Source organism: Amblyomma americanum, chromosome 1, assembly GCF_052857255.1.
Source record: "Amblyomma americanum isolate KBUSLIRL-KWMA chromosome 1, ASM5285725v1, whole genome shotgun sequence".
NCBI classification, from domain to species: Eukaryota; Metazoa; Arthropoda; class Arachnida; order Ixodida; family Ixodidae; genus Amblyomma; species Amblyomma americanum.
In genome coordinates, this window is record NC_135497.1 from 129,786,759 (window position 1) to 129,814,566 (window position 27,808).

The 27,808-nt window shown below is 44.3% G+C and overlaps 1 protein-coding gene across 3 annotated transcripts in view; it reads left to right on the forward strand.

Moving 5' to 3' along the window:
* The window catches only part of LOC144113673 (retinoblastoma-like protein 2), an 87,032-nt gene that overhangs the window by 47,114 nt on the left and 12,110 nt on the right, over positions 1-27,808 (forward strand). For all 3 annotated transcript variants that reach the window (XM_077646905.1, XM_077646902.1, XM_077646904.1), the window contains 4 exons: positions 10,004-10,239; positions 20,009-20,188; positions 22,959-23,030; positions 23,116-23,221. In XM_077646905.1, coding sequence (XP_077503031.1) covers positions 10,004-10,239; positions 20,009-20,188; positions 22,959-23,030; positions 23,116-23,221 — 594 coding nt within the window. The remainder of the gene's footprint in view (positions 1-10,003; positions 10,240-20,008; positions 20,189-22,958; positions 23,031-23,115; positions 23,222-27,808) is intronic.

Sequence of the window (27,808 nt, forward strand, 5' to 3'; positions counted from 1 at the left end):
TCATGTTGAAGTGTATGGTATCAAATTGTAGAAGAAGAAATTATCTTTCCAATGGTATTGGTTTCAAACAACATATTTAATAGTGACAGTAAGAAAAAATTATGAAAGCAAAAGAATCACAACAAGAACGAAAAAATCGATAAAAACATCAATGCTGCTTTGCACAAAAAAAATATTTAAAAAAAATCGAAATATACATTTTCAACAAAAGAGCCATATGAAATCAGCCTGCAAATATTAGCTCTGTATCTGCAAAAGCTGTTCAGGTACACAGGGAAACATTAGACCTAGTGTCTATCGTGCCACCGTGCAAAGCAGTTCCTCGATGAAGTGAAACAAAGGTTGGCTGCACATGTTTCACAGAAAACATTTGTTTTCTGCTCAACTTTCCTTTCATCATAACACAATTTACAGTTTCTATATCTTTCCATTTTTTGTGGCTGATGCTGTTGCACTTGAGGTGCACTCCGAGAGGGAACAACAGGCGCGACTGGGGGGTCCGCAAGATGTGGCTCATCACATCCCAGAAGTTGGTCGATAAGTTCTAGCCTGAAGGCAAACTGGTCGAAGTGCAAACTTCTTGATAGTTCTGGGATTTCTGGATGCTCCCGACGATGCTCGTCAAACATTATAAAGCTATTTACTACAGCTATATCGACACAGTGGAAGAACAGTGTCTTCCACCAACGCACTGACTTCATAAGAACATTGTAGGACCCGATGAGCTGGTCGGATTTGTCCACTCCAAGCATGCCCACATTGTAGTTCTTGATCAGCACCGGCTTCTTCACGGACACTTCTGTCCACGTATTCCCGACTTTCTTTCTTCGCTTTGCAAGGACGAATTTGTTCGCTGTGTCCGCGGTAGACATCATATTCACAACTCGCCGGTCTTTCCATTGCAGGTACAAAACATCCTGCTCCCTCAGCCATCGAACGTCCCCTCTTTTCGCCTTCTTTTCCCACTGTGTGTCTTTGAGTTCACTTGGAAAGCCACGCCGATCTTTCCGCGTTGTCCCACACGCAAGTGTCTTGCGCTCCAGTAAATGAACAAACAAAGATGTAGAAGTGTAGAAATTGTCCAAAAAAATTATGTAACCCTGATCTAGATAATTTTCGCACAGCCGTGTCACAACATCGAATGCCAAACCTCGCACGCTAGGTTCTTCGCGCTTTCCCGTATAGACGCTGAACTGAACAGTGTACCCCGTTTCCGAATCTGCCAAAACCCATAATTTGTAACCCCATTTGATCACTTTATCTCTCATGTACTGGCGAATTCCGGACCGACCTTTCGATTTCACCATCCTCTCATCGACGGAGAGGTTCCGACGCGGTTGAAAAAATAGCGCGGAAGAATCGTTGACGTGCTGAAGCAGAGAGGATATGCGGTGAAGCTTGCCATGGGATGCGACGGTCGTCTTCTCTGGATCAGACACACTCAGGAATGCAAGTAACGCCTTGAACCGTTTCCTTGACATCACTGTAGGCGGAAGAAGACCTGAGAATAATCTTCGTGTGCTCCAATAACAATGCAAACGTGGGACTTGCACAATTCCCATGTATACGAGAAGTCCGATGAACTTCAGCATCTCCTCTTCAGTAACTTCCTTCCAGGATCCATCTCTCTCGCTGTACGTGGGCTTGTCGAAAATATGCATCCACGCATACTTGTTTGTGTTCTCGCATATCTCCCTGATGATTTCGGCGGTGAAAAAGAGCAGGAAGAAATCGACAGCTCTTACGAACCGCCGCGCAGCACTCCGGAGCGCGATTCCAAGGTCCACTCCCGGCGGTCTTCGTGGACAAAACTCAACTCTCTGCGCGGCCGACGGCATATGGTCCCTTCCGAACGATGTTGACACCCTGCAGATAAGAACTCTGACCCTTTAGAACACACCGGAAATCCTTACGACGCGATAACACAGTCCGATAAGAAAGCAAAACTCACCGGCGGATGCCTGTCGATGTTCTGGGGCGGTTTGCGGCACTTTCGCCGTCCGTACTAAAGTCCGACGAATCGAAGTCATCTTCAGAGTCTGTGGTGCTACGATCATCCGCAAATTCGAGCCCAGATGCGTCGGAATCCGTTGAAACTCGCCGTTTCCGTGGAGCGGACGCGCGCGACGTAGATGCCATCTTGGAAACAACGAGCGCTCGTCATCCCGTTTATGCAGGCGCTTAAAAATCCCCGCGCGGCGGAAAAGAGAAACACAACTCCGAAACTTATAAAATAGTCTCTCTTTAACCCGCTCGATGGCGTTAGCTGTCCATAACGCTCGGAGAGGCGCCAAAATTCAAACTTCTACCATCGATAACATACTGTCGACGGGAATAGGCGCGGTCACGAAAGTGTTAAATTTATCGGAATGCGCTGCACACACCACTTCGTGTAGTTTAGTAACGCGGTAATGGAGCGCGGTCGGCGCGGTTCTCAATGTAAAAAAGCGTGGCAAAAAGGGCAGGTTGTACTTGTTGAAGTGCTCAGTATGACCTAGGACACATGGGATGGCTCCCCGAAAACTGTTCGTAGAACTGAAATGCACACTGCACTGAATTTCGTTAAACTGAAGGGCGTTTGCATTGGGCTCAATGGCGCTACGGTGGGGGGTTTAAAAAAAGTTTGTACAACTGAATACTTCGTTTAAATGAAGTTCGTTCAAGTGGTATTTTACTGTAGTAGTTTTCTTAGATTAATATCAAAGCAAATATTTTGAACACTTCCAAATTACAAAAGGAATGTTGAATTGCAAAATATGCATTTTTGAAATTGTGTATTTTTCTAACACACAAGGCCATTGCATGAAAAAAAAAGAGTACATTGAACTCATTGCAGCTGTGTTGACTTTCTGCAAAAATTACCATCGGAAATTGAGGGATCCAACCTACATGTGGTGCCGACTTATTTATGGGGTCACATGTGAGACCTGTCTGTCGGACCTCAGACTGCTCCTCTTAATTGCGTTGTTGCGCAGCTATTGGGGGTACCCGAGTACCCATCTACATGTGTCTTATCCTAGCTTCTCTTTGTGCTCACCTCGTTGCTCTTTGTTAGCAAATTTCATGCGGAGAAAAGCGGCTGTGCGAGCTGTAGTCAGCTTGAAGCAGAGGAGAGGCAATTACACACACACTTCTTTAGTGAAACGCAGATTGTACTGCAAAGAGGAGATGTGCAAGAGGAGTAAGTCGGAAATTCATGTATGTGAATAAAATGTCTGCAGTTGCTTTCACCAGCCCGGAAAGAACAATTTGTAGTCTGAAATGTTGACCAGCTTCTCTTTTTACTATATTCCATTCTTTGATAGTTGTAAACAATAAATTACCAAAGCTGTTTTGTACATTTGCTCAAGGAATCTTGGTAGAGTTATTGCATCATGACGAACTGTAATTTGGAACGGGTGCTCTCTTTTATTGGTTCTAATCTGTTAACTTTTTTTTCTGCATTTTGTGTAATCTGTAAAATCCATGATTCTGAAGACTGTTATCTGTTAAGTGTGGACAAAAATTGAAAATAGATGTTAATTGCTACCTTGCTTTTAATTTGATCAGCCTTGCTTTTTCGTATTGCTAAATTATATTTGTCCATTTAGTGGTCTGCTTTTTAGTCATTGATGTGTAGCCACACAACACATTGAATCACAGTTCTTGGCTGTGGGCTGTGCCTTTGGTGACTTCAGCGCCGAATTGAACCATGTGTGGCTCCTTCACTGCAAATTTATATGATTGAGTGCCACTGGCTCTCTTTAGTACAGTCTGTGGACCAAAACTGTGGCTCAATTTATTGTGAGGATGCATCTATTGTATGCTTTAGCAAATGAAGCGGGGTTATCACTGGTGCCTTTTATTGCAGCAGTGTTTCAGTTTAATTATACCAAGGATAAAATAAAATGCATGCCAATCATTGCAGTTTTAAGACTGGCCTTTTTCGTATCATTAGTAATTTTGAGCGTATTTTTAAAACATGTCCATAGTGTATGAAGTCTCTTTGGAAAGTATATGATTAGGTTTAATGGCTTGCTTTTTGTTTGGTTATTAGTTGAGGGGGCCCCCACTGCACATGCATGAATTGTCGCTATTTTTTTTTTCATCTGCTCTATTGGCAATGGGGCGACCTTGAATAAAGTAACGCATTATTGCAGCCATCCTTGTACTGGTAAAAGCAGAACACATACTATTTGTTTGTTTTCTCTGAAATCTTTACGTGTCATTGCAACAGTTTCCAAAAATTAATTGTCTAGGTGGAAGGGGAAATGGCATGTGCTAAGAAATGTGATACTGACTGTCTGACTACGCACACCACCTCATTTCCCATCACGATGTCGATTGAAAAATTGCCCTTGGTGTAATGCGAATATCAGCAACAGCTTGGGTGGTGTGAATTGCCGATGCCAGCTGGAGTGTTTAGTAACTCTGGGAAGGGTTGCAAAATGTCACGTTAGTGCTTTGGGTAACCTCTTTTGGATGCCTTTTGCTGAGAGTGTTGGAGTTGCCAGGCACAGTAATCAAGTAATCAGACGCACCAACCAATACAGCATCGTTTTGCCTCAGTGGCGGTCGCACATGCACTTGGATCTCGGGTTGTTGTCATGCAGTGCATTTGTGGCTAGCGTTCTGAGCGCATTCGTCCTCTATTTTACCCACTACACACTTGTGGGCTCTGGCCTGCTTATGTGCAGCATTCCAAGCATGATGCTCCCCTTATCCTTGTGCATTTCCCTCACTGCACCTATCATGCCAGATGCCTGCCTAGTCTGACAATAGTCCATCTTTCACTGCCATGACAGGTGCAGTGAGGAATGATGACGACGTGATTTCGTCGATTGTGCCATAAACAGCTCTCACTGTAAAACAGAACAATGACCCACACATGTGCAGTGGGTCATTGTTCTCTAGCAGATAGCGAAGTAAAGTGCAAACAGAGCCATAGGTTTTTGAGAACTCGGAGATAGCAAGTTTTTGAGACAGAGTTAACGCTTGCTCAGTTTGTAAAGGCAGCTGATTTATTGTTAAATGAGTGTCATGCTTCAGTTAGACTCGGCAGGTAGGTGAAAAGTTGTAATTGCTATGTAATTGTAATCATACTATACTACTTGGTGTAACATGAGGCAATTTATGTCCATTGGGCCACTTGCTGCTGTTGCTGCTTACCTAAGGTTGATAGTTGTTGAAGCTCTACCTTTTAAGTTGCAAACGTGTTCTGTTGTTACTTTGGTCTTTATCATGTATGTATGGGCACCATGGCTGCAGTCTGGTTCTTCTCATTTTGTTTTTATTTTCTGCAGAGCCCACGTTTACTAGAAAATGCAGCCAGCACCACCAGCTTTATTGATAAACGTTGGCATAGGGATTGGCGAAGCAGTTTGAGATCGTTGAGATAGTTGATTATCAGTATGTTTTGTTTGTTGAGCTTCTGGTGACTAGGCTCCTGCAAGTGATTTCTGGACTCCAATAAGTTACATATTTGACATTAAGGTAATGTTAACAGCTAGATGAGCTTTATGTTCATGAACTTATTATTGTTTCAGAACGTGCTATGTTTTCACACAAAAGTCCATGACATGGACGTAGGTAAAAACAAGTTCACAGGATTAAGTGATTTGTGCTGTGGGCTTCAATGTGTGAATTTGTTGTTTCTTGTGTCCGTGTTGTGTGTTTTCTCTTTAAAACATAGCGCATTTTGAAACAATGATTAGGATGTAGTGCCGTCTAGGCTCCCCTGTGACTTCATTAAGGTACTTCTGTGTCTAGGAAGAGTTTTACCTACAGGCACTTGCATCATAAGGGTTTGGTTTTGACAACTTTTAGGCATGTGCAAATAGTGAGTTTTTACTTCAAAGCGCATACAGCTTTCGTTTGGATGGTCTCGAAGTGAAGCAAATATTTTTGAACTGAAGCAGATAGTTGGCGACTGGAAAAGTAGTGGAAAAAGGCATTTCATGAGGGCTCAATAGGGTTTGTCACAAGATGTGGTCTGCAAAATTCATTTAGTCAATTGAATAATAAAATAAAGCAAACTAAAAATAAAAGCTTTTAAAATTTCATATGGCAATGCTTAAGTAGCAGCAAACCAAAGTGCACTAAATGTTGTATCTAGATGCCCTTATTATGTGAACCTTCATATGCCGCTCATTTTAAATATAAAAGTTGCCGACAGATTTTTTTGGATTTGGAAATTTCGCACAATTCATTTTCTATGCATGCACGGCACAGAGTCACGCATCCCATTGAGCCAATATTTGAATGTGGCTGAAATTTCGGACATGTTGCTACTGATTGCCCGATTTCTTAGACACCATTTGCAAAGCCCACAGTCACGTGACCACACTGCACATCTGTCATCGCACGTTCGTACTGCTGCCGAACGTCTTTCGCTAGGCAAAAATTAAAAGATTGTGAAGGTACTATGCATGCAGTGGAAGCGGCATGCGGCACGCTGACATACACCAGTCGGAGGACACAGTACTGACTTCAGTATGTTGCTCGTTGTGCTGCTCTAATGAAGGCATGAGGAGATGTGTACATGCCCTCTTCACCCATTACACTGCTGAGAGGCACAGGGTGCGCCTATCCACGGTGTGCAGGTGGGGCTCTTCTGTGCAGTTTTTCATTCAGACACGTGTAAAAGTAGCAGCGAATCGCGTGGAAGGTGTACTACTCTGACCACACATATAATGCTTTCGTGGTTCTGACTTTCTAATTTTTGTACCTAGAATAACTGGTGTTCCAGATCTCATTAAATATGAGCTGTTAAACGGTGTAAACAAAGCTGTATCATCAGCTTTGTTTCCAGCAACGCTGGAGTGCTCACGTCAGGCACGCTGATAGTTCTGCATTCGGTGATAGTTCTGCATTCTTATCTTTTTCGTCATCTTCGCCATTCCATTTCGGGTCCTCCGTGCGGTGGACACAGCACAGTTCCTACAGGGACATATTTGCTTTTGCTTGAACCATCACGTGCGCTGGTAGGCAAGGTGCCGAGCAGTGCAGCCGTCAAAGGCCCAATTTGCGGACGTGGCCACTGTATTGTTGTCTGTGTGTACGGTGCACGCTGACTTCCAGAGTGGTATGATGGCATGGCATGGAGACCATCAACTGCTTCTTCCAGCAGTTTGAAATTTGGAGTTATAGGGAATTTTTCGGATGTTTGAGAGATCCCTGTAGAACCATTGTTGACTGATTGTGTTTGTTCCATTTCTTTCGGTGTCCATAATAACAGTGTATTTTCCTGAATTCTCGAACTTCGAAACATACAACATACAAGGTTTCCAAAAAATAAACATACAAGGTTTCCAAGAATTGCTATTTGCTTCGATATTCAAAACGCTCAAATGTTCATACAACCCTTCAGCTTTTAAATACAATAGACTCCCTTGAAGAACTTCACTGGACGTTGTAAATCTGTTCAGCAAATCAGAAGCTAAGCTTAACAGGAGTGCTTGAAGTATTGGTTGTGTGGGAAAAATATCAATGCAAACGCATGCCTTGCTTTGCACTTAACTCGGGTCGTTTGTCCCAATAAGCTGACAATGTCTAATGATGATGATGATGAATTTATGGCTTAAGGGCAGCTTGGCCAAAGAGTGCCATGGGAAAAGATATTCATCTACTCAAGGTGGGGTCAAAGACCCTTTTTCCAAGTATTTCACCCCAGATAAGCTGTCTACCAGGCCAGGGGAAAGCTTGCAACTATTGTATCACTGGTGGAGTAGTCCTATTCTATAACATGGGAGTTACTGACATTCCATTTTGACGTGTGCTTACTAATGAACCCGGTGATAATATGACAGACTTTCCCTTTACATTCACCTGATCATACCTGCCATAACCTTTCGCGCCAGTGATATGATGTTAAAAGAATCCCTTAATATTAACTTGTATCCTCAGCTGACCTTGATTGCACTAACTCCATATTACTAAAAGACGTGAAAGGCGTTAGTGCTAGCATAATACTGAATTTCTTGCTGGGTTGAAATTCAGCTGTTATTCGTTCCACCTGATGCAGCATGCATGTCCTCCCATGCTTCTGTGCTTTTAATTTGCCTGCTCTACTTGACCTTGCAGGAATAATATTTCTTTCAGTGAACCCGCGCCCAGTAAACTTTTGTCCATGAGTATACATATAAAACTCTAATTTTGCTCTTGTGGCACTACAAGAGTTCATGTGAAGTATGTGCTTAAGTTTAATAGTTCGTTTTAATCAGTATTTTTTCTGCATTTTTATGTTATGCCTATGGGGGATTTAATGTATGTCTCTGAACTGTTAGTTATCAGAAAGACAGTCATGTGATGGTTAGCAGTTTAAGTGTCTTTAAAATACAGAAATTTTGTAGTTTTCAGGTGGGTGGAGTTCTAGAATGAGTAATGATTTTTGACATCGTGTTTACTGTACTTAGAAGATATTAATTAGAAAATTTCATGAGAGAATGTTTTTGTATTTTGGTATGGAGGGTTTCTCTTAGATGTAGTTATGTAGAAAAGAAAATTAATTTTGCTTGGTTTCACATATTGCGCACCTGGTAAGAAATTAGTGATCGGCTGGAAAAAAAATGTTTATCGGCACCCTATGGAAATGCTTTATCCTCCTGTAATGAAAAAACTTGTACACTTCCACTTGTAATTTTGTGGGCAAAATTGAAGACTAAAGTAACTGCTGTTTTTGTCAGTCCTGGGTTTTTTTTTGCTAATGTTAAGGGGAATTTGTTTGCTTGAGCATGTGGAGCCACTACGTATCATGCTGCACAGACATTGTATGCCTCCTGTAGATGACATTTCCCCACTTTGTGCTTGTGTTTTTGGATTAATGTGATGCACTCCTGGGGAACGCCCAACTTCTTTCTGTGGTGTTAGTGCTTGCAAGCTCAAGGTAGTGAATGGGGTTCTGTTAGTTTTCTTAGCAGTGTGAGCATGGCGATGTCCGAGGGTATATTTGCCCAACTGTTAATATGAATGCATTCCTGTCAGAGGGCATAAAGGAAATGGTATTTCAATGTCAATTGTGTTAGTGCTTGGCGAACTGCACTATCTGCTGGTTTAGGATGCAATTATGAAGGCAACTTTTAAAGGGACTATGCAATAAATTAATTGAGATTATGTAAAGGAGACGAGAGATAGGCATTTCATCACTCGTCACCCCAACGCAAGAATTTTTAAGCTAGCATCAATAACAACGAAGATATAGACTATTAAAAATTACGCTTCCCCCCCTCAACTCGTACACGCGGGGCACCAGACAAAAATAAAGAAAACAGGTCTGGGACTGGGCCCCGCCTTTGAATATGTCATCAGATGACGTTCGCTTTGCAACTTCCGGTTGTCGCTCCTAGCACCCCAGCAGCAGCGTCGGCGGCGTGGCGGCATATCTCCAGTCTCTCTTCGCCTTCCTGGATTGCGGCGCGCGTCGGGTTTCTTGCTTGTCGTCTGCTGTAGTCAGCAGTAATAAACCCAGACTTCGAGGCGCGACTGCTCGCTCTTACAGCCGCGATGGGCATTGAGCCCTATGTGTGCCCACGAAGAGCCGTGCGAGTGGCTCCAGAACTCCCGACGGAAGGAGGCAGCAGAGGAAAATTGAAACCATATGCGCGAAGGCAATGCCCTGGCCTGCGCTTGCCCGAGAGGGTCGCACGGTGGCACGAGCAGACGATTTTCACGGCTACCGGAAGTGTGCCCGTGACGCCGTGGCTCCAGCGAATGACAGCGTGTGGTGGCCTGGCTACGTCATTGGTATTGTGAAGTCTTCCACGATTTTAGTTCCAAAATCGGTCACTACGAGCACACGAATCGGCCCGCGAATTTTAAAAAACACGTTTTTTTTAAATTTATAATAAATTGCCAGCTCCGTTCCGAAGACTTATACTTGGTGTGAATGCTCATTAGCATCATTTCTAAACATAGAAAACATTTACAAGCGACTTTGAATTCTTTGCATAGTCCCTTTAAGAAACGTCAGTGCAAGTTTAGTATGAAAAAGGGTAGTTCTTCATCTTTTTTGTCTTTATTTTTCTAGCCCTTCAAGGAAGCTGCACAACTAGGTACACGCCTGTAGATGGCAAGGGTGCAGCACCGGCAACGGATAGCACAAGGCCAAACATAGTCACACTATCAACGGCCCCTGCCCCTGCCCCTGCTCCTGCCCCTGCCCCTGTTCCTGCTCCTGTCTCTACTCCTGTCCCTGCCCCTGTCCCTGAAAACCCCAAAGAAAAACCACTGCGTTCTGGCTCACTTGCACTTTTCTTCCGAAAGGTAAGAATCGGCTACTGTTGATAGATGTGCTTTGAGTGGTACTTTAGTATTCTTTTTGTTTTGTTGGTCTTGTTGGAAGCCACCTTTTGTATTGTCCATGAAAGAGCAAAAGAACATCATACGAAGTTACTGACTTCCAAATGGCGCTCGGCTGCTGACCTGAAAGACGCGGGTTCGACCCCGGTCACGGCGATCGAATTTCGATGGAGGCGAAATTCTAGAGGCCCGTGTACTGTGCGATGTCAGTGCACGTTAAAGAACCCCAGGCGGTAGAAATTTCCGGAGACCTTCACTACGGCGTCCCTCATAGTCTGAGTCGCTTTGGGACATTAAACCCACATAAAACGTAAACCATGACTTCCAAATGTAATTGCTATTATGATTTTCATGCGTTAGTTTTTCAAATATAGTGGAAACTTTGAGTGTAGCAGGTGCGTAGTTCTTGGTTCAAAGGAGTGAGGTCATAAACTTGATTGTGCATAAGAGGCAACCTATACCACATGTGCCTTAAACTTATCTGTTAGTCTGAACCTTGCTTCTTTGACACATTCTCATCAAATGTGAAAAACACAAATACTCATTCAGTAACAGCATGTTTAGCTGATTTACGTGGTTTCCAGTCGTGCCATGTTCTGTAAATTATATGATTTGCATTTGATTTTGGTGGTCTCCGGTCATGCCATCTTCTGTAAATTAGGTGCCTCGCAGCAACATATACAGTTAAACCTAGATGTTACAAACTTTAGTGTAATGAAATCCTCGACGTAATGTGTTCCAGTTTTCCTAACTTCGCTTCTATTGAACACCATGTATTTTTAGCTTTAATGTAACTAAGTAAATTTTGCTGCGCGTTCAGTGAACGAAATTTCACTGCTGACTCGAAACAAACCTGAAGAAAACTTGTACTTTGGTGTGAGTGGTTGAACCGAGTTTTTACCGAAGTGTGCATTGGAGCAAGCACATAAAAGGGGGCATCGCCCGGCTGACAGATATGAAGCACATAGGCAGACGGAAATGCAATTATGATCATAGTGGCAAGCGCGCTACCTGCCATGCCATTTGGGGTAGTAGGAACGAAACTGTCATTAGTGTCGGCGCAGCCTGCCAGGGCAGCCCGCAGCTCTCTCCATCTTGTTCAAAATTGACACAAATGCTGTGCACTGCCTCTGAACACAGTCAGCGCACCTTGTTTATCGCGTTAATAGATTCTCGAAGCTCATTAAACACACTGGAATGGTTAGTGCCATTGGCACACCCATCAGCTGTGAATTCTGTCCTGGGCTTCGCACCTGACAACCTCATTTCTCACTCAGACGATGAACGTGTGCAAAAAAGACACACACTCATGCTTGTAGTGTTAAAAGTGACGAGGCGCGAAGCGGGCTTGGTTTAACTTTATTGGATGTTGATTGAAGGGCACTCTTCTCGCTCTCGCTGACATGGAGAAAGTAGAGGGAGGGAGCTGGTGTGGCCTGCCGCTGAAATGGCTACCACCGCTGACGGCCTTCCTTCCTTCACTTCTCTACCCCCTTATCACAAAGCCGAAGCAGTGGCTGCAAAACGGAACGCATTGTCATTTTAGAGGTGTGATCAGAACCTGCAAGAGGATGACGATGACAGCAAAAATAAAACTAAAGACTGATGTGTCGTTCCCCATCATACGCGAGGTGCTTGGCGCGATAGACTTACTGAGGTAGCTCACGAGCTCTCATCCAGAGCAAGACGCAATGAACTCTAGCAGGCGTACGAACGACGTGAAACACCGTTGACGGCGAAGAAAGGGCAGAAGTAAAAGACCACTTTCGCTGCAAATAAAGGCTCTTTTTTTTTTCCTATCAGTGATTCACGTATTGTTTTGGAGGATTTTTGTGCTCCATTTCATGCATAGCAGTCAAAGTTGCCAAAGTCTGTGCTAGAAAAGTAGTTCGCCGTACACCGAAAGTACACAGGGGCATATTTCAGTTGCATTTGATTCAGAGCTGGTTCATGGCATCAGTCCTGAAAAAGTGCTGCTGGTGCTAGCACCATGCAGAACTAGTAGGTCTCCTCGATTTGGCTGCACTTTCTTCACTGATTTACAAAAGTGCCATGCCAGTGCAGCGCCAGTTTTGCGTTGCAAGTGTAGCCTGACGCAAGTGCTATCAGTGGAGTGGCTAAATTGAGTGAAATAGTGCTGAAACATTCGTCTGCTACGGCCATGTGCTAATGTTTGTCGTGTGGTTGGACATATGCTCTGGATTGTGCTAGTTGTATTGAACGCTGTGCATTTGTTCGAAGTGGCACATCACGTGTAGTGGCTATTCAATTTGTTATTTCTGAAAGGGATAAATTTGATACCACCCTGTACTTTGCATTGTCCAAAGTGGCCCAGGTTGACTGTCACAGAGTCAGCGGGTACTTTGAAGAGGCAACAAACTTTGAATTCAATAGGTTGTTCAGATTTCCAACCGAGACGACCTTTGAGTTTATACGCGTGATTCAGGCTGTTGCCGTTCTATCCGAAAAGTGACTGCTGTTGTCCGCCGATTACAGAACGAAAGAGTTTCCTGATAAATTGGACTTATTCCACTCAACAACTCGTGTTCACTGTCGGCAGACGGTGGCGGCGGAGCGGCTGTCGGAGACTAACTGGCAGGCGAAGGCATAGGCTGATGGTGGCCTCGCAGCGAGTCATCACAAACGTTGCGATCACCCACTTATTAAAAACATCTCACCGATTAAAAACATCTCACCGTCTGCCTCTTATTCAAATGCTCTAGGATGCTGCATGTAATAATATTTGCACACAAAAGAGAAATGGTGCAAAAAGCACTTGCGAGGTTGTACAGAACGGTGAGAACTTGTACGCAGTGCGCCTTCCAGCCTGTCGCTTACGCACATATACACACGCACATACACATACGCACACTGTCATTTCAGCTGTTTGGTGAAGACACGGCACAGATGCTGCGTTTGCCATGGGTACGCGGCCATCTAAACCATGGTCTCAGCGCCCCTCGCTAAAACAAGCATGGCCATGGAGCCTTCTGCTACAGAGCGCTCTAAGCACCTTGCACTACTTGCACGAGAAGAGAACTCGTCAGGAGGCTAGTGCAGAAGTGCAAAAGAACTCGTGCAACACGAAGTCAAATCGAGTGCCGAAGTGCAGATGGTGCTAGCTGCGCTGTCAAATTGAGTGCAAGCCTGCTGCACCTCCTGAACTGGTGCAGAAAGCGCAGCCAAATCAAGGAGCCCTAGTTCTGTGGTGCAGGTGCAGTGTGTCAGCAGTGCCACAAAGGTGCGGCAATTTTCAATTGAGGGCATACAGACACAGTCCTTGTCTGCTCGTCATGGAGGTGCTCAGTTCTTGCGTGTATTTTTTGCAAGCAAAACTCACAGGACGGTTACCACTGCATAACGCTATGTTCAGTAACAGCTGTTGAGATATATTCATGTTGCGATATATTGAGGTATAGAATTTCAGAGCGACAGGCATATATTTATAGTTGAGTGAGCAAAGGACGATGACAAGGACATCAAAAACCGGAATATAGGTTGAATTTTTCTTCAATAAACCATGGCGAAAAGAAGACCCCCGCCTTATATACCGGTCATTGGCAGAAAAACTACAGAAGTCTTGCAACAATGGGCGGCTGAAGTTAATAGCTTCTATCACCATCAGCAGCAGTGCGGCGTGGTACCTCCATTTTGCATTTCTGTTGTTGCAAAGCTATTTTGGTTAAAGGCTGCTTTTTTTACATTTTGCTTCAAAATGAGCGGAACCCAGCGGCAATTTATCGTTGCATTCAAGAAAAATGCGACTGGGTACGCGGAAGCTCACGGCAACCTGGTGGCACAGCGCAAATTTGGAGTATATCTGAAGAGAGCATTCAGTACTGGTGGAGGTAGAAGCTGCGTATTACAACTTGCAGCAAACAGAAGAAAACATCATACCGTGGGCAGACAGCAGCGCATCCAGAATTGGAAGGAAAGGTTCCGGAGTTTGTCCGGGAGCTGCGTGCAAGATTGCTGCCTGTGACTGCCGAATACATCCGCGTGAAAGCGGCAGAGATCACGGCACGGAGCGGTGAAAGAAGCGAGAGTACGCGCATGTGTACACATGCATGTACCTCGTTTGTTTTCGCCACTCCGTGCTGTGATAAGGCGCTGACAAACACAGGGGTCGATGAGCGCGCGATATTGTTAAAAAATTGGCCTGGTGTACATATGAGCAGCATTTAAATGCAACCATTATGCAACCTGTTGAGCCGCATTTGTTTCAAGGTAAGGGTAATTTTCAGTACTTTTTCCATTGAAAAAGATTTTTTTATTTTCAGAATTGGTTAGTTGGGGGGGTCGACCCATATTCAAGTCCGACCTATAGTCCGGTTTTTACGGTAGTTCCTTGTTATGGAGTTTTACTCTTCGACAGTGAAGATGAGGAAACTGATGCCGTGCTGTCTTTCGCCACAGTTCACTTGGTTAGGATAGACCGCAGTCGAATCGCGGAGTATCATGAAAGCTTGGTTGCAAGATACTTCAATTTCGAATTCATGAGGTGTTCGAAGAATTTTCGACGCACTTCAAGGCCTCTGCATATTTTCCGAAACATCGGGAAGGGTGCCTTGTCTCTGTATAAGTAGCAATTAATTATTAGCTCTTTATAACAGTGTTCGGCAGCTTCAGAGAGCTTCCTCGCAACTTAGCGCTAGCTCCGGCATCCCCGTAGCCACAACAGAAGGGCCAGACAGCAGTGAACCTGCAGCATCTGGGCTGCATGCTTAGCGCAGCAGGCAAAGCTGCCAGTGCCGGCTGGGGCAAGACCTACTTGATTTGCTCTACCTGCAGTTTGCCAACTGCACACATGCCGTTGCGCCGTCTGAAAAAAAAAAAAAATGTTCTATGTGAACTCGCATGCACATGAATGGCCTGTCACAACATTGCAGCTAAAACGCAAGATACGAAAAGTTACTGCTGTCTTATAGACTTCAGCGCCATTTTCTCGCAAAGTGACATCATACTTCTAGTTGACAGGGAAGACCTCCCTTAGTCACGGCCAGTCTCGAGGGGGGCGCGCGCGCTCTTTTATACGGCCTTTGCATTCGCCAGGGAAGCAATGCGAGTTTTTCTCTGGGAGTTACGCCACCTGCCGCCACTAGAGGCGCGACAACCCCACCGCTCGCTCCCCGCCTGCATCTGCGGCGGCGGGTGGCTTTTGACTGGTTTTGCGCTGTGGTCCGCTGCTTCATGGTGAGCGCAGCACCGAAGTCAAAGAAAACTAAATTCAGATGCTTAAGCTGCGTATCGGCAACAAAGTCCACATGTGCACAGATTCTTCGTCACAAACTTTGCTCGATGAAAACATTTAAAATGAGGAATCCCTCTCCCATTCGTCGCAACTATGTCGAGCATTTCTGGTTTTCAATACAGAAGGAAATACTGTGATCACTTCCTCTCTTACATATCATGGTCCGTGATTAAATGACAAGTTAGTGCTAAGAGGAAGATAATGAAAACTCGGAGAACGAACGTTTTGTGCTCGTCCCATAAAAATGTACTATATCGGGGAAAAAATTCTCTACGACGCTCTGAGCCATAAATTCGATAGCGCCGTAGCTGGTGGCTTGAGACGATACTTGAGTGGTTGAACTGTCAAATAAATTGCAAGATTGCTGGGAGGTGTATATAGTACTTAATTACGCCGATATCGCTTTTCGCAAGTCCTGAATGAACTTATTTTCACCCTCTTATAGTCACAACTTCCTTAAACGAGAGGCTTGTATTGATGTCTCAAAAGAATGCTAATTACTAATGTGCGAGCAAGTGTCAAGAAGCATTGTAATGAATTTTTATCTGCTCAAAGCCAATGGCCCGCGGCCTTTCTGCTTTTGTTGTCAAACAAAAAGCCACCAGATCCCTCTGGAATGTCTGTAGCCGCGTGTAAGTCTCTCTTCATATTCAAAATGGTCGTAAGCGCATTAGGCGTCTAATGTTTCAAGTTCCTGGTCACCTTTAAATTGTGCAAGGCCGAGAGCGACCGTCATTTTGACCTTCGTTGACCGAGCACTTGTTTAATCGATTCGCCGCTGAACTGCATGCTTTATGTTTGAGGACACGAGTTAGCCCCAATAAACAATTTTCTAGTTGGACGCAAGCTTCCTTGTCGTCATTCTGGCCTGACTAACATTAATAGAACATCCAGAACCAATCAGTACAAGCTGCGTATGCTGCCACAGATACTGAGATGCTGCCACAGATGCTGCCACATGTACTGAGTATTGCAACTTCAGAAAGTATGTATGTCAAATAAGTGAGTTCAGCTACCATAAAGAGCGCCATTTTTTGTTCTCCACGTATATTCAACCTGCGGCGTGTCCTGAAACTTCCTAGAATATTTGGTTTAAATATCATTGTAAAAGACATCAGATATGGACTTGAATGCCGAATGCCCTCTATTTTCTTAAATTCAGGGGATTTTACTAACATGTAAGTACTGCAAGTGTTCATTTTCTGTTCCTTACATTATAAGCTAATCCAGCTGATATAACGCGCATTGCTGTGAGGTTTAGTGGAGCTCCGTTAAGTTGCGGAAAACTTCTTTTTGTGGTGCTACTTTGTTTCCTGAATGACGTGAGGAAAGTTCATGCTTACGGGAGGTTTATCGAAAGCAAGGACGAGGCTACAGATATGCAGGAGAATAATGCAAAGCTGGTAGTCATCGCCTCCCAGATAAATTTGCTCGTTCGTAAAGGCCGATTTTATTAAGACAGAGCGCAGTTCCTAATTTTGCTTTGCTGGCAGTTAGTTCATGCTTGCAGTTATTGTAAACAAGTGACTTAATTTTCGCATTGTCATGTGGTGGGATGGGCGGTCGTGAGACGCTGCCAAACTTCAAAATGCCTTTCCAAGAGGAAATCTTGGATGTCCTGTGTGTGCAGCGTGCTCTGCTCCAGCAGCCAGGGTTGGGTTCTGTCTATAACCGTTCCTTTCGCGAATGACATGACGCGTTTTCCTGGGTAGCACCATGAATTCTTGCTAATGCCGCTGTTGTGCAAACTTAAAGCAGCTGCGCTTGAAATTTCAGTAGCTATATTTGCTCTGCAGAATCCTTTACTCTTTGAAACTCGCCATCCATGTATTACATGCCGCATATCATTCTACACACTCCTAAATAACCTGCCGGAAGACGAACTATAGAAGCTGAAAGCCTTGCTTTTTAGCCAAATATAAGGGTGGAACCTGTTGACGTTTGTGCTCGAAGCATACGTTCGACCATACACAGTCCGGCTCAAGGAGTGAGCGCGCAAACGTTAATCCGTTGTTTCAGATTTCGCCCATGGGAAAGGGGCTTACTACGCGGTCTTTGCGTAAAGCGTGAAGGGCAAAATATAAAGGCTTGACAGTTACCACTGACGCGGGCCGAATTGGGAGCGAGCGCGCGTTCTCCTTCGGAGTAAACGGCGGTCACAGTGGCGGAGTGGTGTGGCAGTGGCGACCCCACCAAGGTGTGGTGGGAGGTGGAAACAGACCCCATTGCGAAGGCCGTAAGAAGAAAAGCGCGCGCTCCCCTCGAGACCGGCCGTGCCTTAGTTAACTGGCATTCACTGGTGACTTATCGAGGCTTCGAGAAGTAAGAATGACGTGGTGGTATGATATGCGGCTGGTAGGGCGAATCGCTCCAACTCCATCTGCACCTAAAAAGTTGTGCACACTCAATGAAAATTATAGCCAGAGGCCTTGAACACTTAACGCCGCACACCTTTGACCGTGATTGCCAATAAGCTCTTAGTTTTATGCCACTCTTTGTTTTCGTCCAAGCACTCACCAAGGCTTCAGGAGGAACGATTGATACTTGGCGTAGTAATATGGTTTATTGGGCACACTACTTCCCACAGCTTCCACTGTGTTGCCTGCTGTGTATGAAACTGAGTATAGCACGCTAGGAGACGAATTTCAATGTATCGAAATTTCAGTGTTCCGAAGTAAATTGCTAATTTCGTCAACTTCATTAAATTGAGATTTAATAGTATATGCAGTGCCTCATTGTGTAGCTGATGAGGTAGAGTCAGCCATGCACATCGCTTTATTGTGTCAATGCAGCAGCCATTACAACAACTGGCAAGATGCCAACTGTGGCCTGGACACGTGCTTTTATCTGCCTCCAATTGGTAACATGTGCCTTGTGTTGGAATTACAGCACAGTGGAGGAGGTGCAAGCAAACTCCTTTTCCTGTCAGATTTCCAAGCTCACATGACCACCAATGCAATGGCTAGCCAACGATGATATCACTTGGGAGCCTGCGCTGTCTCGAATTAAAACTAAAATATGTGGTGCGCAAATGGCAGTGTGATGGTGGTTTCAGGCAAAGTCTCAACACCACACTCTTTCAGCGTACCGCACATCGCGAAACATCTTTGAAGAATCAGAGCAACCGCATTTCTGGCATGTCATCTAAACCATCGATTTCGAGTTGCTTATCCCAGGCCGAAATGCCTTCAGGCGGCGTGGTCTCGGTATGGATTCTCACAGGACAAAAGAAGTGGCGCTTTCATATTGTGTGCGGACAAAAGTATTCGTTTTGATTGCAAAAGTAGCGGTTGCATTTATTACGTAAATGCGTCCATTGTCCAAGGTTTGAGGACGACCACAAAAATCGTGCCATGGCGCTGATTTCGAAACGTCAAGTCCAAAGCTCATAATTTTTGAAAGTAAATGTTGTTCATGAACTACCCAGTCCAATCTATTTTACGACAATGAAGCTTCCGCTTCAGCGAAATATTTTGCAGGTCTCTTTAATTTCATTGTAGCGGGATTCAACCGTACTTAGCTTTGTGCAAATGGACGTTTCAGAAAAATGCTGTAAGTCTATTCAAAGCATTTTTTGGACTGCATAACTGGCATCTGTGATAGGTTTCTTGCAGGCTGTGGAGCACCAATCCCCATTTTGTTAAGGTGAAACTTCCATGAAGATTTTGCATTTCTTTAGTTCAGAGGGGTTCCAGCTGGTCATATGTGACAGGAATGACAAATTTGTAAGTCAGGTCTTCTCTGGACCCATAAACAGTGTGATTTAGAGCAGCTTAAGACTTTGTGGTGTGGTTCTCAAGTTTTCTCAATTTTGTTTTTCGCTGTGGTTTTTGTAGCTGCCAAACCATGATCGCCTGGAAAATCTAATTCTAAGCTACAGGTTGATTGCAGAAACTGCATGCTCTCAGCTTGCATTATGCTTGTTTTTACAGCACCAAGCTGTGGTACACACCTGAACTAGGCTTAATGGCAGCAGTCATGTTAGTGCCTGTGTGTATTTGTGCTGCACATGAGCATATAGATGCACATGACTGCTTGTCTAATGGTATCAGTGCTCTGGTTTGGCATTTCAGGAAGACATTGGCTCTGCATATGCATATGCAAGTATTTAATTCTTTAATTTTTTTGGTGTGTTGATTCTAGCAAATAGTGCATTAATAACGTTGCCTTTCTTGTCATAGTGAACTCGCCTTGGCAGCTCAGTGGTTATGGTGCTTGGCTACTAAGCCGGAGAATCTGGGTTCAGTCCGAGCCACGACAGCAATGTTTCGATGGAGGCAAAATGCAAAAGGCACCTGTGATCTGTGCGATGTCAGTGCATGTTAAGATCTCCAGGTGGTTTAAATCAATCCGGAGGTCTCCACTATGGCATCCCTCATAGCCTGAGTCACTTCAGGACGTTAAACCCCCATTAAAAAAAGGAAATTTCTTTTTATAGTGCTTTTTCTTGAAAGGTGCTACACTCTCAGCTTTCCTGAACAGGTATACCACTTGGCGGGAGTGCGTTTTCAAGACATCTGTGCAAGACTTGGAATTACACAGAAGGATATCCAGCTCAAAATCTGGACCTGCTTCGAGCATTCTATTGTCTGCCAAACTGATCTCATGAGGGACCGGCATTTGGATCAACTCATCCTGTGTTCTGTCTACGTCATCACTAAAGTAAGACTAAAACTATGCCCATTTCAGATTTACTTTCTTTTGGCTATTGAGTCATATGTGATGCCTGCTTGCCACTGCTGAGTTTGACACGGTGTAGCAGATGAAGCCCAGTTGGGATTAACTTTGCGGAGCTTTCATTGGTTGTAACTAATTCCTCTTAAAGTGACTGAGTATTAATTGTGGTGTGTGAATAAGCTAGTGGTGGAGTCATCCAGTTGTAATGTGTTTATTTCTAAGTAAACAATTGAAGTTAGAAAATAAAATGGGGCCAAGATGTGTGCACACCTCATGAGCATGAAACATTGTATGTAGGCACATTGGAGTTGCGCACTTCTACTTTCTCAAGTCCTGATGCATGCTGTCCAGGACGCCCTGTGGGAATTTGTACAGTACAACCCTGCAATAGCAATCTGCGTATAGTAAACTGTGGTCCCATTTTGCCTTTAATAGACTGTACTTTTTTTTCGTTTATAGTAAAGTTTTTTTTTTTTTACAAGAAACTGCTGTAGTAAAGCGTGTCTGACCGTGACGGTGTACTTCCCATGGAATGCGCGAGGTCTAGGATCGCGAGGCCAACATTCGGAGACAAAAGGACACCAAGAACAGTAAAGCAGCTTTCTTTTTTTTTTGAGGTGGCTTCGCCACCTATCTCTGTAGCGCGGGGCGAAGCCAACTTTTTGAAGGCCTTAAGGTCATGAAGCAACGCGCGTGACGGAAAAAAAAAAAATCAAGCTGGCAATGAACGTAGAAAGAAGGTAGCACAGGTCGTTGGGAAAGGAAAGCTTATAAAAGTGCAGTAAGGAAGGGAAGAAAAGGGCGAATGTTTGCAGCACGGTGGTAAGAAGCGCAGATACGGCGGCACTGCGTGGGTGGTTTTGGCGTGCTTGATCGTATTGCGTGTTTCTTAAAGGGGCTCTGAAAGGGGCTCCGAATAAAGTTGCGGTATTCCTAGGATGTTAAAGGGCGCTGCTTCACAAATATCCTCCTGCAAGAATTTTTTTTATGCGTTTTGTGGAAGCTGAGTTATCTGTAGTCAAAATTTGAATTTACGTGTCGTCGCGCCTTTCTCCTCTAGTCACTTTTTGCACGCTGAAATGCCCGCACTTCGCCGGCCCCACCCACTCGGTCTTTCCGCTGTCTGCCGACGCGCACGGGAGGAAGGGGGGAGGAGGCGGAGTTTCCAACCGCAGCCATGGCAGCTGCGCGACGTCACAAAGAGACGTCACGACAAACCAATGATAATCCTCCGCTGCTGACGTAACAAGCGCTGCGTGACGCGTTGCACGCAGATTCGGGCAAAAGCTCGGCACCGCAGGTCACCGCAAGGCGTGGAAACGCGAATTTTTAGAAATATATTGGAAATGATCAGTTCACTTTTGAGGTCCTGTACGTGGCACGAGGTCCTGTACGTGGCACGAACACTCGGTGGCCTGTACTCTACATGATGCAAGCATATAATAGTCAACCTCAAACGTCCTTTTCAGGGACCCTTTAATTATCGGTTCTCATATGACATTGAGGCTTCAAAAGACGATGCCGTGTTCATACAAAGCATTGGTTTTTACATAGTCAAACTGGCGTTATATTTGTAGTCGCATTGTATTCATGCAAATGCAGTACTTCCACAAGATGTAAACAAAATGAAAAACATGATAGCATAAAATGTGATAACTGAATATAAATAATTACCACATGAAGCATCGATAACAGCAGGATGGAAGGTATTTCTGAGTGTTTTTTTTACAAACCAACCCTTAGTAGTCATAGAGCAAGCATCCTTAGAGCCATGTTATTGCCAACAACTTATATACCGCATTTAGTCTCTTAATTTGCACGCTTTTTTTTCTGAATGTTAAGCTTCAAAAAAGGGATACGCAAATTGCGCCTAGATTTCGCGAACATAGCCTGAAATAGTCTACACAAGCCAAAATGCGCGATGTGTACGGTGTATTGCTGCTTATAAGTCGACCTCGCAATTCGCTTCCTTTGCTGGTGAAAAAAAGTAGATTGCATATATAAGTTGACGCATACGCCCCCCCCACCGCGCACCTACCCCAGGCCCATGTTATGTTGTTCTCCGCATGATGGCATGACGGTGCGTGTGCAGCTTAAAGCAATAAACGTGGAATCATACGATCGCAAAGCCAGCAGTAACATGCAAATGGAGATACAAGACTATAAAACAACACCCCTTGCTGCAGCTTGGCTGAGTAGTGGCAAACAGAACCAGAACAGCAAATGGTTAAATAGTTTTGGATTCTGGTGTGACGTATGCTCTGGAGCTTGCCGGAAGTTTGCTTTCGCAGCCGTTAGTATGGGAAAGTGACTGCCAGTGTGAGCGAGCCGGGTGAACTGTATGCAGTTGACATTTCTTTATTAGAACCACTTTACAAACGAATTCAATTACGGACTTTTTTTGGCGCCGCTCACACCTTTGCAGCCGCAAGCGGTGGCGTGGCTGTGCCGGTTTTCCCAAGCCTGCTTCATATATATATATATATATATATATATATATATATATATATATATATATATATATATACGTGTAATAAATGAGGGGTACGCATATTACGCGAGTAAACATGGTAGTAAAGACCCTGATTTTTGCTGGTCCGAGTTGCATTTTACAATAGAGGGGTTTTGTTCTACTGTATGGTAAAATCTGCTCATATCTAACCACAAGTAATATGAAAAAAAAAAGGAAATTTTCTGTGGTTCTTATGAAGCCGTGCAAAGATAAAGCCATTACATATATTTTTATGCTCTTCAGGTGACCAGAGTTGATAAGAGCTTTCAGGAGATTCTGCACTGCTACCGGCAGCAGCCTCAGAACAAGAGTCATGTGAGTGCGGCCTCTTTTTGGCCTGTTGGTATGATTTTAAGATGCAGGCACTCAAATAATTTCTTATTCTTTCCAAACACTGCAGGTGTATCGCAGTGTACTTTTGCGGAAGAATCCAACGCATAGTGACAACAGCAGTCGCACAGGCTCCAATTCCAGTTCTCCTGTCCCTGTTGAAAGAGAAGATGGAGGTGGGCCATTACTGCTTTCTGCTGCATAAGTGACTGTGCAGAACTAATTTTTATAATTCTAGCCTTAAATTCTGCAAAATGGAAGAATAGTGCACTGAATTAATTACTTTGATGATTACTTCACGCCGCAGAAAAACTTGGCTGGGCACTGTGGAATTTATGGTGACAGTTAGTGAGTCTCTTATAAAATTATGTGGGTGATAGACATGCAGCTATGTTCGGCTAAAACTACATGGTGTCGTTGCTGTTGTATGCATAGCGAGAGATTTAATTTGTCTAATAACAAAAAACTACTTCAGTATGGTTTGTTGGACAAAGAATGATGAGGGGAATAAAACCATTCCAAACTATAATTTACCTCAATAAAAAGTTGAATATATATGCAAAATACATGCTAAATGTGGGAAAAGCAAACTTGCTTTTCTAGGTAGGACGCCCAGTTCAGGTCTAGGCAAAGTTGTTTATTCTATTGTTGCTTGTAATACACGTACCTTGATTTGTTTGTAGCAATTTCTGTGTAACAGGTGTGCATGTAACATTTGCTTCAAGTTTGGCACGCTAATGGCAGAAGCCTCACAGGCTTCTGCTCTTCTGCCATTAGCGTGCCATGTTATACGGTTTCTCTGTACTTGCTAACCATCGGATGATGTCAGCATAGGCCCTTGTATGTCTTTGTTGGTGTAGTCTGTGAAATGGCTGTGGCTAATGTTAATATTTTGCAGTTTTCCTTATTGGTGCCACAGTTAAAAAAGGACGAGCACATACTGTATTGACGTGAATAAGCACACCATTTTTTGTTTCTTGAAGTGAGCTGTTCAATAATGCGCTTCGCATTCTATTTCAAACCAAGGTACTAATGTAACAGATTTTTTATTCACTGCTCTTCAATATATGTGTTGTCACCTCAACCACCAAACTATTGAGTTGTTAAGAGAAGTAATGAGCTTGGGGAAACAAAAGTGCGCTGCTTACATGAGCAAAATAAAGAATGGCTAAAGTGGTACGGGCTGCAAACAATGCATCCAGGTCATTAACGAAGGAAAGGCAGTGAAAGAGCTGTGTGGAGCATGGGAGGGAGAAAACCGCAAACAGGCACAGTATTGAGAAGGATGAAACATGAAGCAGCACCAGTGGCAGGTTGGCAGCGACAGTGGCCACCATTGAGCACAAGGCTGTGTGCGTTAATGTGTGGGAGGCTTTTCCATGCTTGACTGTCTCGTATGTCTCAATTCTTGCATCCGAAATAACTTTTCTGCATTTTGCGTGCTGGCGCTCGGTTATGGTTATCCTGAACAGCTTGAGCTCGCGTTACAACAGTAAAATACCTTTTTTTTTGTTTTTATGTAGGGTCACTCTCTCCCTTGCTTTATATTTGTGGTCACATTATATTCGTGCAGGTACCGTAGTTTAGGTATCATCGATGCACAAGCACCTTTTATACATATGCCATGTTTACTCTAATCTAGGCCGACCATGATCCTTAGCTTACACCTAGAAGTTGAAAGCCAAATTTTAAAAAATTTTCTCGAATGTAAGCCGTCTGAAGAAACGATTAGAATGACAGCAGGGACAGCACGCAAATGGCATATAGGTATTTCCATGAACCTGCTCCCGCTCACTCATCCACTTCATCATTGACCTCCTTGTCACTGTCCTCTTCTTCGTACAGTGCAAAATCTTGTGTGCCATCGAGGGCATTGGAAACGCTACACTTTTGGATCGAGTCCGCTACCAAGCTTTCCAGGATGTCATACCAGGCTGCAGCAATCCAGCTAGCTACAACTAGTGACGTGTGCTTGATGCGGCCTGTTGGGTTAGCTCGCGTGTTTCACTGTTCCTGTGGAATGCCTTGCCCCCTCTTGCCAGCTCTCTCGCATTGGCCTCTAGCACTTCTGTGGTCTTTGGAAGTGCTGCTGGCCTCCGTGATTTCACGACTCCTGCCAATGCTGATTCCACTTTGGGATGGTGGCCTTTCTTTGGGGCCGTTAAGGCCCTCCTAGTTGCGGTGCAAGCAAAAAGTTAATCGCACTGCTCCCTCCAACAGTGAACATTCTTTTCGTCCACGCTGAAGTCCCGACCAGCTTGCAGGTTTGAAGACTGCTCTGCAGCAAGCATAACTTTTTGCCTGAAGGTGGCATTATAATGACAGTCTACTTCGTGCCATGATATCTATAGAAAACCATGTGTGAAAAACTTGCACTGCCACGAAACATGCCCATGCCACCACATGAAGAGAAAACTAGGCCAAAATGGCAGCCAGTGCTCATATGTATTGTGTGCGCTTTTATCGGCATTAGCAACGGATATTTATGGCTGCAGTGTAGCCTTCTGTTGGCAGTTCGATGTGGGCGCCACCTGCATGCTACGTTTCTTTCTTTCGTTTTTATGCGTTTCTGTTGTATTTTATGAATACAATGACATACTCCTCTAATCTTTGTATCTCTTATTTTTTAAAAAGCTATCGGCCTAAATTTGAATAAATAAGGCATACGGCAGAATCTTGACTACACAATATTAGAAGGATGGCACAAAACACCTTGAAATACATTAGTTAAGTGAAACAAATACCAGAATTTCACATCTATCTCGGCTTGAAGGTACCGTTGAGTATGAAATGTTTAAAAATGTACTATGCTTGACTATTCTGCAGCGTGCTCTAGTTTAATGACAGTTTTTCATGTTGAAGTCATTTATGAAGTGACTTGCACTAAGCCTTTTTATCGCCCTCGCTGATGAAGAGCTCAGCGACGCCACTGTTGTGCCAAACGGCTCCAAACTCGCTGCTTTCGAATTGAGCGGCACCGTGCGGCTATCCAGGCAGGCATGACTTTAGTTGTCGCCATTGTTTCAATATGTTTAGGTCCATTGAAGCTCGCTTATAACGAACATGATTTTCACATGGCATTCATTCTTTACGTCGTGAAGTTTGCAACGAATGGACTCATGAAAATGACGATGCAACGCAGTCTTCCATCGGGTACTTTTTATGCCATATGCACAGCCATCTTCGATCCGGTGAAGTTTTGGCACGAGTTTTTAGGCTGTTGCCCCTTTTCTCTCTCGCTTTCAAAGCACAAGCAGCTCGCACGTCAGTAGGTGGAGGCCGATTAACATCCTCAGGCTTGCGTGTCTTTAGAATTTACTAGGGGAATACGAATATTGGAAGTTTTCAAATAAGAATCAAATACAAATTTGAAGAAAAAATGGCTTTGAATATCAAATATCTGTTCAGTACGAAAAAATATTTAAGAAAACAATAAACGGGCAATTGATGTTGCCCTTTTTTTTTTTTCTAAAATAGTGTGTGGCCTTTGCAACTAAAATAAACTAGACTGACTCAGCGTCAAGTAAAAAAAATGCCTGTGGCTTAACTGTGGCTAAGCCTGGATATACAAGCAAAAGCCTTAATTTTGCTGTGGTCAAGCTTGGTTATCACAGTTGCAAGAGTATTGTTGACAGAGAGTTAGACACACTCGTTGAGCTGTTGTATCTCTTTATTTCTGCTCCTTCATTGCTACGAAGTCTGCCCGATGGTCGGTGAAGTAGTTTTGTCGGCTGGATGATCAGACTCTGCCTGGTTCCGATAGTACTACGCGCTTGCACTGCACGCAGGCTCCTCGGCGTTCTCCCCCTATGGCGTCTGTGCTAGCATGCCCCGGTGCGCCAACTCACTCTTCAAGTCTCTGACACTAGCTTCGTGTGCTTAGCATTCCGGACCCTCTGCAGTAAAGCAGCTCGCCAGGCGACATCCGCGGGGTGGTCAGACACCACTTTCCGACGATGGCTCAAAGCCTCCCGCTCCAGTGCAACGCTCAGAGAAGATGGCCCGGCCTCGCTTTCATGCCTGGACAGGCTCGCACTGACTAGGCCAGCGCGGCGCTCCTCTGAGCCAGACATGTGGCAAGTCACGTAGTCAGGCGGCGACCCAGCTGCGGAGAGCACATCCGCCAAGCCGGCGGGCGGCAGCGCAGCTCCGGTCTAATGAAGGTCGAACTACAGCCCACGGCGATATTGGCTCCGCTAGGCCAGTAAATCTTTCACTTTAAAACGTAATTTGCTCAGAAATGTATACTTCTTGGTTAGACACCGTAACAGTATGCAACCTGTAATGTGGTGATGCAAAATGAGTAACAAAATGAAAGCAATGAATTGCACTTGACTGGCAACATAAAATAATGTGATGGGTTATTAGTAAAACTACGATAATTTGGACTTCAAGGGACCGAAAGAACTGCCTGGATTATTTCAAGGCCAGTTTATAAAATGCCCCCACCCTAAAAAAAAAGAGAAAAACCGACCGAAAATGCGAAAATGCAGTGGAGGAAAATGCAGTTACACGCACCCTTGACGTGCGCATGAAGGCAAGCGTGATGACGATCAAAAATCAGAGTTCAAAAAATAGCTTGACCGCCCAGCTTCTAAGCCTAAATTTCTAAGCTTGACTGAATAAAACTGCAGTGCAACGAAGAGAATACAAGGAAGAAAAAGTCAACACATGCGCACACTACCAACTGTTTATTGGAAGAAAAGGGACGCATTTATAACCCTCACTCACCATGTGACACTACTTCGTCGCCACCCTGTGGT